At 37.4% G+C, this 12,509-nt stretch overlaps 1 protein-coding gene across 1 annotated transcript in view; it reads left to right on the forward strand.

Moving 5' to 3' along the window:
• The window catches only part of KLHL20 (kelch like family member 20), an 80,746-nt gene that overhangs the window by 40,142 nt on the left and 28,095 nt on the right, over positions 1-12,509 (forward strand). Inside the window, exons 4-7 of the mRNA XM_007165341.3 lie at positions 1,180-1,338; positions 2,097-2,191; positions 4,485-4,600; positions 10,217-10,400. Coding sequence (XP_007165403.1) covers positions 1,180-1,338; positions 2,097-2,191; positions 4,485-4,600; positions 10,217-10,400 — 554 coding nt within the window. The remainder of the gene's footprint in view (positions 1-1,179; positions 1,339-2,096; positions 2,192-4,484; positions 4,601-10,216; positions 10,401-12,509) is intronic.

Below are 12,509 nucleotides of genomic sequence, written 5' to 3' on the forward strand. Positions count from 1 at the left end.
ATCATCTGCATCAGAGGTTGCATGGTGGGAATTTGAGCTCTTAAACCATATCCTTCCTACACTAACAGACATCACATGTAGCACAGTCTTCTAAAGGGGAGAACAAACCACATGGAGTGTAGCAGTGACCATTTCCCTTCTCTGCATTGCACCTTGTCCCTTTTACTCTACATACCGATGACAAGCTTTACAAGATTTTGGGATTTGTGGCTGGACTGCACAGCAATGTTGCCATTTCATCTGCATTCTGACAATGCCCTAAAGCCTTGGGTACAGATAAATAATTGGTGTGTTTGTAGTTTCATGTATATATATGAGAATATGAACATATCAGAGTGGTTTGGTCCTCAGAGGGGTTTTCCTGGGTCTAATGCTCTCATCGTTACGTTCATTCTTGCTTGTAGAAATGCTGACATGCTCATTCTTTTTTCAAACTGGCCCCTTGGTGTTTCTGCCCTAGACATTGCCCTTTCAGCAACTCACCTTCCTCTGAAAGCTTTTCCTGATTTTTTTATATGCCTCTTATATTTCTGGGAGTTCTAATTTGGTATAGTTAGTTTAGTTTATTTTGAATATAAATTTTTATCTTCATACTTCATTTTGGAAAAAAAGTATCATTTTTCTTAAATTGCTTAAATCACAAATTATTATTTTTCCTAAATTTTAATTGTGCCCTCTGTATTCTATGTTCCCTTTTTAAAAATTAATAAACTTTATTTTTTAGAGCAGTTTTAGGTTCCCAGCAAAACTGAGCAGAAAGTACAGTCCCCATGTACCCTGTCTCCACACACACATAACCTCTCCCAATATCAACATCTTGCAACAGAGAAGTACATTTGTTACAACTAATGAACCTACCTTGACATGTTATTATCACCCAAAGTCCATAATTTACATTAGGGTTCACTCTTGGTGTTGTACATTCTATGAGTTTTGACGCATGTATAATGATATGTATCCACCATTGTAGTATCATACAGGATAGTTTCATTGTCCTAAAAATCCTCTGTGCTCCAGCTATCTCTGTTTTCTTTTTAAACTTTTCTTGTTCTCTGGTACTGTTTTGAACTTCAGCTCCATTGTGGAATAGAGTTTTGCCCTACAACCCTGAAGAAAAATATTAAAACAATCAAATCTGATCACAGAGTTCTTTTTTTTTTCTTACCGAACTTCAAACAGGTGATGGAAAGTGAAGAGTTCATGTTGCTTCCAGCCAATCAACTCATTGATATAATATCTAGTGATGAACTAAATGTTCGCAGTGAAGAACAGGTGTTCAATGCAGTGATGGCCTGGGTTAAATACAGTATTCAAGAAAGACGTCCTCAGTTACCCCAGGTATGATGGAAATGCTTCTTTAAGTAACTGTTTTGTACTGGATGAAATAATATGTATTTGACTTGCAAAAAAGAAACAATCTTCACTAGCCTTCATATTAGACTGTAAAAAAGACCATCTCTTTCCAAATAATCAAGGAGATAAGTGTTAAGAAGCATTTTAAGCATTTATCATTATGAACTTTTTGCTCCTTTGCTTCTTCTGTTTTGCATCAACTCTAGATTTGGGCCATAGCACAAATCAGAACTTAAATGATACAAAATGAACAGAAGAAAGCAAGGATAGCAATTATCATGCTTCCCTTCCCTATGGCTTGGAAATCCCACCACAGTTTGAAGAGTAAAGAATTATATGGGTCATAAGTGGTCACTAAATGAAATATTTAATGTTCTTGTTATTATGATGATAGTCCTTAGCAATTTAATAGGATATTCTTCTAGATTGTTAGAGTACAGCCATGTGAGCTAATTATAGAAGAGCTTATAACAACATACTGCTGAAAGCATAAAGCAGTATTCTAAAGTGATACTAGTGTGCTTTCAATTTTCTGATTATCCTGATTACTGAATTGGTGGTTAGAATAAATTTAGTATTTATGCCTTCCCTCTGTCTTCATTGTTTATTAGTTAGATCAATTAATTAATCCAATTAGATCTCAAAATAGTTGGAAACACAGTAGGGGGAGCATGGGTTATGTATTCTCTTAAACATCTTGCAGATGGGAGTTTGTGCCTTTAATAGTGTTTATTATCTCATAGGTGCTGCAGCATGTTCGTTTGCCTTTGCTTAGCCCCAAGTTTCTGGTGGGTACTGTAGGCTCTGATCCCCTCATCAAAAGTGATGAAGAATGCAGGTATGAATGACCCTGGATGGGAAAAACCAACAACCAAACATTCCTGTCCTCTCCTAATTTCCTTATCTGTATTGCTTCCTAAATATTGTGTTTTTTAGGGCTGAAATCAAGGCAGTATTTAACTGGTTTTTCTTCTGGGCTAGGGTCAAAAGGAGATGGAAAAAGAGATGACTGAACTTACAGTATTCCATTCCATTAATTTTTTTATGTGTGGTATTTATTGGTGTAGAAGTGGCGATAAAGAGGTAGATTTCTAAGATTTAATGCAAGCTTGAGTTTGAAGAGGCAGTTCTCTGCTAGTACATCTTTTCTTGAGATAAATAATGCTCTTGACTCCATCAAAAAAGTGTATGAGGAGCACTTTTTCATTCCATCACATATGCCTAGTTAGGGAGTAGGATCAGCCTTGCTTTCTGAGATTGTGGACAGAGTTAAAGGACTACTACACCCCTAAAGTAGCTATGGAAAGATTTCCACTAGAGCTTGATGAAGCAGTTTCATAATGTTTTTTTAGACTGAAAGAAACTCTAAATGCTTTTACATGACAAACAAACAGAACACCTGCTTTATTGGGCTATCTCTGTACTATATACAAAATTTAATAAACTACTTTTCCACTTGACAGCTTTTAAGGTTTAGTTTCAAATCTTAAACCATATGGTGTTTCCCAGCATGTTCCACATATAAAAATGAAAGAGTGAGTCAGAACTCTCTTTAAACTATACCAACCTTTGGACCTCCCTTTGTGACTAAAGAAACTTGTTCTAGAATCAGGAATCTCTAGAACAGAGATAGGACATATAGATTCGTTTGCATTTCTTCTATAATCTGAAGTGTGTTCCTTTAACAGGAGATGTTAGAGGGGGTTTTAGGTGTTTACCTTTTAAACTTGAAGACAAGTGGCAATTAATTCCCCCAAAATATTTATAACAGCAGAAGGAAAACCACATGAACTATGGATGCTGAAATCTGAAGAAACAATACAAAGGTGCCCCTCTCCCATAAAATATAAATTGGATTGTACTGATTCCAATGAAGAAATTAAAGATACTTATAAAGTCACTTTTAAAAGAAGCCTGTTCCTGATATCCTGACCTTATTATTTACTAGCTGTGTGACCTTATTCAAGTTACTTAAACCTCTTTCTGGTACAGTTCCTTTATCTATAAAATAAGGATAATAACAGTACCTATTCCACAGGGCTGTGGTGGAGATTAAATGAGTTAATATGTATTAAGCCCTTATTATTGTTGTTACTATTAATTTTGTGTTGGCCACTAAGTATTAGCTCTATAGTACTCTTTCTAGGAACCCTTGAACAACTTCATTAAAAACCAGTAATTAGGAGATCACAGTCTTTGTTTTTAGCTGAGGAAGCTAGAAAAAGTTCTTGGCCATCAGCTTGGGATTTTGGGGGGGGTTTGTTTGTTTTTGTTTTTAGCATAAATAAACTCAGATGAGGCCTTAGCAAAGCCATATACTGGAAGTACATTACTGGGTCATGCCTGGGACTGGTCCAGCAGGAATAAATTACTCGATGTAATATAAAGTAAATAGAGAAATGAAAATATAGTGTAGTTTAGGAAACACTTTCAGAGTTGAGAAAGAACAGAGTGACAGATTGAATTTGCACTAGTCACACATTGAATCACTCAAAGGACTCAAGTAAAATAAGTACATAAATAGTTTGAGTTAGGATATTGTATTTAACAAGTGTAATTACTAGGTTCTCATAAAGTACCTTAATAGAAAAAAAACAAACAAACCTGTATTCATCCTCAGTAGACTTGTTGAGAATAAACTATTCATACAGTACCAGATAGAAAATTAATATTAAATGACAACAGAGTGTTTCTTTTTAGCAATCCAATTTTTGACCTAGTTTTATTACTTTAATCTAGCAAATATCTAGTGTCATGGCTGATGTGCTACTTTGCCAGTATCCTGCAAAATCTAGTAAAATTCATTAGAAAGCAGTAACTATGCAGGCTGATAATTAAGTTGTAATTTTTAGTTTCCCATAAGTTATTGTTAGCCTCAAGCATGTTGAGTTTTAGGCTAAATTTGCGGTAAGATATGAAGTCATGATGGAAATACCAATCAATTCACAGCTCACAGTGTGACTGGCATCATTGCTCTGATGTTTGTGACCTTTTTAATGTTGGCTGGCATTCATGATTTGGTTTGATTTATGCTTGCTCCCCTTTGCCATCTTACATATTCCTTATCCATATTGGGATTTGACTAACAATATTATTTAGACATTTGGAATAACGGCAGAATTTTTCCACAGAGACTTGGTAGATGAGGCTAAAAACTATCTTCTGTTGCCTCAAGAACGACCACTAATGCAGGGACCAAGGACAAGACCACGGAAACCTATTCGATGTGGAGAAGTACTCTTTGCAGGTTTGGATCTTAACATACTGTGACTAAACCGAATATTTTCCCACTTGAGAGACTGTCATTTGAGTAGTCCTTTGGTCAGTTGTGATATCTGTAAGAAATGCATAATAATTTATGATGTGGACTTCCCTGGCGGTCCAGTGGTCAAGACTCCGTGCTTCCACTGCCGGGAGCACAGGTTCAGTCCCTGGTTGGGGAATTAAGAACCAGCATGCTGTGCAGCACATGGCCAAAAAAATAAAATATTTTTTTTAAATTGTAAAAAAAGAAATGTTCACACCTTTTAAAAACAAACAAACAAAAAATAACTTATGATGTATCTTGACTCTTAACTCATGATCCAACACTGGTGCTCTCCAAAAGAGTGCTGCATTTTTATATAAATCTAAAAATGTCATGCAGTGGATGTTTTGTTATAATAAATCATATGCATGAATTTATATTCCAATGTGCCAGCACCTCATAATTACATGGAACTGTCAAGAAACATTATCTTACATTAAACAGTTACACTCTTTCCTAGCTCTCCTGAGCTAGATTGAGCCCAAGACATCCTGCTGTATCATTCTGCTCCCACTGTCTGCCCCTAAATATCTGAGAACTTTCAATCTTAGATATTTCACTTCTGTGCACATAAATTCAGCTCTCTTAGTCACTTGAATAACAACTTTCTCACTGTTTGGGAAAACTTCTCACTAGTTCTGTCTTAGTCCATTCAGACTGCTGTAACAGAAAAGCATATACTGGGTGGCTTATAAACAACAGAAATTTATTTCTTATAGTTCTGGAGGCTGGCAAGTACAAGATCAAGGTGCCGGCAGATTTTGGTGTCCGGTGAGGGCCCACTTTGTCCTTCTTCATAGACTCCATCTTTTCATCTTTTGCTATGTCCTCATGTGGAGGAAGGGGCATGGGATCTCTCTGAAGTCTCTTTTGTAAGAGTACTAATTCCATTCATGAGGGCAGAGCACCTCCCTAAGGCCTCACCTCCTGATACCATCACATTGAGGAATAGATTTCAATATATGAATTTCAAAGGGACACATTCAGTCTATAGCAAGTTCTTTCTCTTCAAAAATTTTTTCAAATCCTGATTCATGGAACTAGCTGGAACCTATTGTATTCTTTGTATTTATGCTCCCACATTTCAGTAATTCCATGGCTATTAAATGTAGGCTTCCTCAGATTCTGTTTGATATGTTAAGTGTTCTATTCCTTTTCATCAGGGAATTCTATGTAATCACTGGGGCATAGTATCCTTTCCCTTCAGCCTAACCACTTGCCTATCTTTTTCCCTTGAATTTTATTTTCTCTTGGCATGTGGGAATGTATTTTCCCTTACATTTTTAGAATAAAAATTTGATAATTTATGTTTGAGATCTCCTTTTTAAATTTTTTCATCTAAATTTCTTCACATAGAGGACTGTAGCATTTCTTCAAGAAGAAAATTGATGCCACATTTTCTTTTTCTGTCTAATCCTCATCGGGCTTTTTCCTTCTCTTTTGAAAGCATTCCTTCGTTCCTGTTTTAGATTTCAAACTTCATTATTAATTCATCATGTACTGAATTCTCCCATACTCCCAGTATCCTATGTCTCTGTTTATTGTTATTAATAGATTTATTTCTATTATCATTCTTATTTATTCCTATGACTTTCATTCCTATATATGCATGCACAGGTACATATTCACATACTCATGTGGGTTTACTTGCTTGCATGCTCACACCTATGTACATCTGCCTCCTCACTCCCACATACCATCTATAGTTGCCATAAATTGGTGAATAAATTCATTGCCAGATCTGGTTAAGTTCCCAGGGAGGTCTTTATAACATTTGTTTAGCTTTGTTGGTTAAACTAGATAAATTATATTGTTAAAGGTCTTTTATTTATAAAAGTAGTTTATGTGCCAGCTCCCTATACATACAAGAATGCTATAAATTACATCAGAGTTTCTGTTTCCCCAATTATGAAAGTCAGTTATCTATTTTTTTTTTAATTAGAAGGATGCAAGATCTAATTATTTGGTACCTAAGGTTTATTTTCATGATGTCATGTTGGTTTCAGGAATTCCAGTACTAGTAGGGCCATCTTTGTGGAGGTATATCCATTGTTATCAAGATCTATTAACTATTTTATTTGGCTGTTATAGTACCTGGAGAAGGGATAAGTATACTACTGTTTCATCAGCCTCAGAACATTCTGGCAGTGAATGAAGAACTAGATTAAGGAAGAGGGGAGGATAATGGGAACTCAGGAGAAAATGGAACAGAAGAGAACCTTCCTATGATCAAAAGCTAGAAACTAAGCCAAATAAGTTTATGGAAAGTACAATACATTTCAGGTCCAGGGTTCTTTATGGATTCAGTGGGGGTTACCAACCCAGTGGAACTAGACAAGGTACACCTTTGGGGATGCTGAGAGACAATAATGTAGCTCCATTAAATAGAAATTTAAACTTGAATTGAATTACTCAACAGCTGCCATCTTTATCCTGCTGGTTCCCACCATATTCTTCCAATATAACATGATTATAAATTGTCAGGTGCCATGTTTTCAATGTGTAACCATCTTCACTAAAATCTCATTTGCCTCTGTTGATTAAATCATGGTATTAATGAAATCACACTTTGCCTTCTTTAGAAGCCAGTTAAATTGGATCAATTTCATGATCTCAAACTCTTGCTAGTAATCTCATAATTTCATACTGCTGATTGGGTATCTGATTCCTCTACTATATTTTTAACTACTTCAGAGCAAGGACCATTTCTGATTTATTTTTGTAGTTTCCAGATTGTATAGCAATCTTGTCAGAGCAGGCACTCAATAAAGATTAATTGCATGCTGTTGATCCTGAGGAACACTAGTGAGAAATTAGCGTCGACCCATCATGATTAATGGAAAAGGAAAATTGGAAAACAATAATGGATTGCTAATGTCACTTTGTGCATGAAAGATAACCTATTTTTATTTTTTTTAATTATTTTATTTATTTATTATTTTTGGCTGCGTCGGGTCTTAGTTGCGGCATGCAGGATCTTCGTTGCGGTACGTGGGATCTTTCATTGCGGCACGGGCTCTTTGTTGCGGCGCACAGCCTTCTCTCTAGTTGTGGGGTGCAGGTTTTCTCTCTAGTTGTGGCGTGGGCTCCAGAGCACGTGGGCTCTGTAGTTGTGGTGCACAGGCTCCAGAGCATATGGGCTGTGTAGTTTGCAGCACGCGGGCTCTCTGGTTGAGGCACACGGGCTCAGTAGTTGTAGCGCGGGCTTAGTTGCCCCGCAGCATGTGGGATCTTAGTTCCCCGACCAGGGATTGAACCCGTGTCCCCTGCACTGGAAGGTGGATTCTTTACCACTGGGTCACCAGGGAAGTCCCATGATAACCTATTTGTAAATAACACTTTTTAAAAGTTTTTCTGATTATAGAAGTGAATACACATGAAATATAGAAATATTTGTTAACACAGAAAAACATAAAGAAGAAAAGTTAAATCATCTGTCACCTCTTTTACACTATTAAAGTTTCCTTTTTCATTTGTAGAGAAAAACCATTAGGTCTTTTTCTTTACAACTGTATTGATTTTCCCTGCTTTCTCAGTCTTTTTATGCTATCCAGATCTGACCTCTATTCTTGAGTGATACTGTTCCACTGACATTATTTTAGATCTTGACCCACCTGTCTCTGCTTAAAACTTAATCCTTAATTTGCTTTGGTTTTTATTGCAGTTTTTTCATTATCTTTGGAATGCCAGATTACCAGTTCTCACTTAACTTTGGAAAATTGAGTCTTCATTTCTTCATCCTGGAAGCCTAAGATCAAATCTATAATCTCAGTAGTTTTTTTACTCAGCATTTTACTCCTACTGATGTCTTCTGGCTTGTCCTCTTGTTTTCCATTAGGTTTCTTGATGCTTCTCAATTCTGTGCTTCTGTTTTGTTGGGGATTTTTTTTTTTTTAGTATTCAGTTCAGTGATCCTTATTCCAGACACTTTGTGAAAGTTGCCTACTTTAAGGTAACACTTTTTGATCAAATCTGTCTGTGAAGTAATTCTTTTCACAGTCAACATCTCACGCATATAAAACTATATGTCACCTTTTCAGCAATATTTTGTCTTAAGTACATCACTTAACACAAATTGAGAGTTCTCACAGCAGAAACTATGCATACACTTTATCTTGCTAAGTACAGTGTATTGGCTTGTAATAATAACTTAGCTAGTTCTGTCCCCGTTATGCCATCACCTGCTGCCTTGGAAATCATAATGCACATAAAATTGCCATGAGGCAGTGGAATTGAACAACTTTTTCCTTTTCTTGTTTCCCCAGGTCACAGGAAAGGTTTAAATTTGATTTCCTAACGGCCTATTTTTTTTTCTTTAGTATCAAAGAACACAGATTATGAAGTGATATTAACTTGATTTGGAGCCGTGTAATCCAGTAAAAAGCTGGTTTTAATAGCTTTCATTATAAATTGTGCCTGAGGTTTAATGATTAGGCTGTTTGATTTATCTCAAGTGCTTATAACCCTCACATTTGCAGCCAGATTTTATGTTGGAAGTTAAGATGTTTTCTCTGATATTGAAACTCCAGGCATATATCCCAGAACAGAATTCAAATTTAAGCAAATTAATATATACAAAAACTTACTGTGATTTAGTATTAGTTGAATATCCTAATTTAAATGAAATCATAATAAAATAAAATGTATACAGCATATTGAGATTTGAAATAAGGAATGAGTTTTCAAATCCACCAGAAGAAGGTTAGAAACATTCCCATTTTATTCTGGCTCAGGAAGTTATTGAGACCTCCTAGAAACCATTAGTTTTCAAATGTTTTGAGGTTAAGTTATCCTTAGACTTCACTTTTTAAGCTCGAGAATCTAGCTCTTATTTTAGATTGAAATAGAGATGATTTTAAAGAATAACAAATTAAATTTATCTGCTATAATTACACTTTTTTTCAGGGAACACTCAGAGGAGCTTTATTGAACTCAGTTTGAACCTGTTATTCTGAGTATTACTTACTTATGAAAAATGTAATTTCTTCAAAATGTTTTCTGATCCTGAATGTCATGTTGGATATTGTAGAATTCAGTACAGACTGCAGATTAAACAGAAGGCAAAATATTTTATAAGTCATAAGAATTTTTGTATTATTTTTAGTCACAAGATGAGGTCATGAGTAGATGAGCCGAAATCCCTCTCCCCTAATAGAATAAAAGAAATTTTTTTTAAAAACAGGCTTCTGAGGTATGGTTCTTCTTTTGGTTTTTGATAATACATTACATTTATGTAGAGGCAACAGTCAAGCCCTAGTTTTCTAACTAAATTCAACGTTCTAGCCATTAAATGCCACATTACTTCCCAATATAATTTGAATTGGTGTCCTTGCCCTCCTCTGTAAAATGGACCTAATACTAACTTATTTAGAAAATTTTAAAGATTATAGCAATCCCAGTGGAATAAGTAAAAATCATAACTTATGTTTTAACCTGCTTCTAGAGGTGTTTGGTAAGTCCAAGCATTAGGACTTAACCAAATAAAAGTTAGCAGTGAGTGATACATTCTATGCTTTAGGACAGGTATTCTCCTGACCATTTCTGTTACTTCCCCAGTTGGTGGTTGGTGCAGTGGAGATGCCATTTCCAGTGTTGAACGATATGATCCACAGACCAATGAATGGCGAATGGTAGCTTCAATGAGCAAAAGGCGATGTGGAGTTGGGGTCAGTGTTCTTGATGACCTGTTATATGCAGTAGGAGGCCATGATGGGTCCTCTTATCTCAATAGTGTTGAAAGGTAAGTAGGGTCAATTTGAAATTTTTTTCTCTCCTATTCACATTGTTTTGTTTGAGATGTTAATTAGAAACAGATGTAACTTGTTGCTTTAGTTTTGTGTCTGTGGCACTAGCTGGCAGCCTAGACCACTTACTGTGACAGACAAGTCCTTTATGATCTGACCTCCACCTGTTTTTCCAGTCTGTCTCCCCTGGCACACCACTATTCCCTAAACACGCTAGTGCAGACCCACCAAGTTGTTTGCAGTTCCTTAGACATGCTGTCCTCTTTCGTGCCTCTTTGCCTACATATATGCATGCTGTTCATTCTTCCCTGGAATATCTTTTCAAGATTCAAATGTTCTTATATAAAGCCTTCTCTGGCACCATACAGACAAGTTAGTTACTCAGTCCTCTGACCTTTCACAAGTATTTTGAACATACTTGTACATATCACATTGGCTGTAATTGTTTATTGAAATGTCTTTTCCCACATCTGTGACAATGCCTGGCACATTGGAAACCTACAATAATTTATTTTTTAATAACTTCTAGCTTCTTGTTCTCATCCAACCCTTTTTCATTCAGCTGTGTTCTTGATACTTACCAAACATCTATGAAGCCCTGCAGCGTATCAAGATCTAGAGATACAGATTGTATAGGTGAAAAGAAAAAACAACAACAACAGAGGGATCAGCTCCATAGAAGTTTAAGGAAAAAAAGCACACTTAAAAACAAATTGAGTTAACTAAATAAGGGTGGAAATGATTACATATTTACAACTTAATAACAGTGAAGCCCATAAATATCAAAATGTGTGGTCTGCAACTAAAGTAATATTCAGAGGCAAATTTATATACATTATAACTTATGTGCATTCATTTGAAAATAAGAAAGACGGGAAAATAAATCATGCTTTTAAATCAAAAAGTTATAAAAGGAGCAACAAAACCCAAGAAAATAGAAGAAATTAACTGGAAAGAAAAATTAATGAAATTAAAAACAAATATATAGCTACAAAAAGAGCAATTTGATAGTATTTTAATTAAAAATGAAGAGGGGGACCTTCAGGATGGCAGAGGAGTAAGACATGGAGATCACCTTGCTCCCCACAAATACATCAAAAATATATCTACAAGTGGAACAACTCCTACAGAACATCTACGGAATGCTGGCAGAAGACCTCAGACTTCCCAAAAGGGAAGAAAATCCCCACGTACCTGTGTAGGGCAAAAGAAAAAAGAAAAAACAGAGACAAAAGAATAGGGACAGGACCTGCACCTCTGGGAGGGAGCTGTGAAGGAGGAAAAGTTTCCACACACTAGGAAGCCCCTTCACTGGTGGAGACGGGGGGCTGGGGGGGGGGAAGCTATGGAGCCACGGAGGAGAGCACAGCAACAGGGGTGCAGACGGCAAAGCGGAGAGATTCCCGCACAGAGGATCGGTGCCGATTAGCACTCACCAGCCTGAGAGGCTTGTCTGCTCACCCACTGGGGAGGGTGGGGGCTGGGAGCTGAGGCTCGGGCTTCAGAGGTCAGATCCCAGGGAGAGGACGGGGGTTGGCTGCATGAACACAGCCTGAAGGGGGCTAGTGCGCCACAGCTAGCTGGGAGGGAGTCCGGGAAAAAGTCTGGACCTGCCGAAGAGGCAAGAGACCATTGTTTTGGGTGCACAAAGAGAGGCGATTCCTTCCCTCTGTGCCCACAGAAGGCAGAGCACTGCCTAAGCAAGCTCCAGAGATGGGCGCAAGCTGCGGCTATCAGCTTTGACCCCAGAGATGGGCATGAAATGCTAAGGCTGTCGCCGCTGTCCACTAAGAATCCTGTGTGCAAGCACAGGACACTATCCACCACCCCCCATGGGAGCCTGTGCAGCCTGCCACTGCCAGGGTCCCGTGATCCAGGGACAACTTCCCCAGGAGAACACACAGCATGCCTCAGGCTGTTGCAATGTCACACTGGCCTCGGCTGCCACAGGCTCACCCCGCATTCCAATTATGACTACTGTACCCCTCCTTCCGCCCAGCCTGAGTGAGCCAGAGCCCCCTAATCAGGCGCTGCTTTAACCCCCTCCTGTCTGGGTGGGGAAAAGGTGCCTGAGGTCTTGGCAGGGAACAGATGCCTGAGGGCGA

The sequence above is a fragment of the Balaenoptera acutorostrata genome, chromosome 1 (assembly GCF_949987535.1).
Source record: "Balaenoptera acutorostrata chromosome 1, mBalAcu1.1, whole genome shotgun sequence".
Classification (NCBI taxonomy): domain Eukaryota; kingdom Metazoa; phylum Chordata; class Mammalia; order Artiodactyla; family Balaenopteridae; genus Balaenoptera; species Balaenoptera acutorostrata.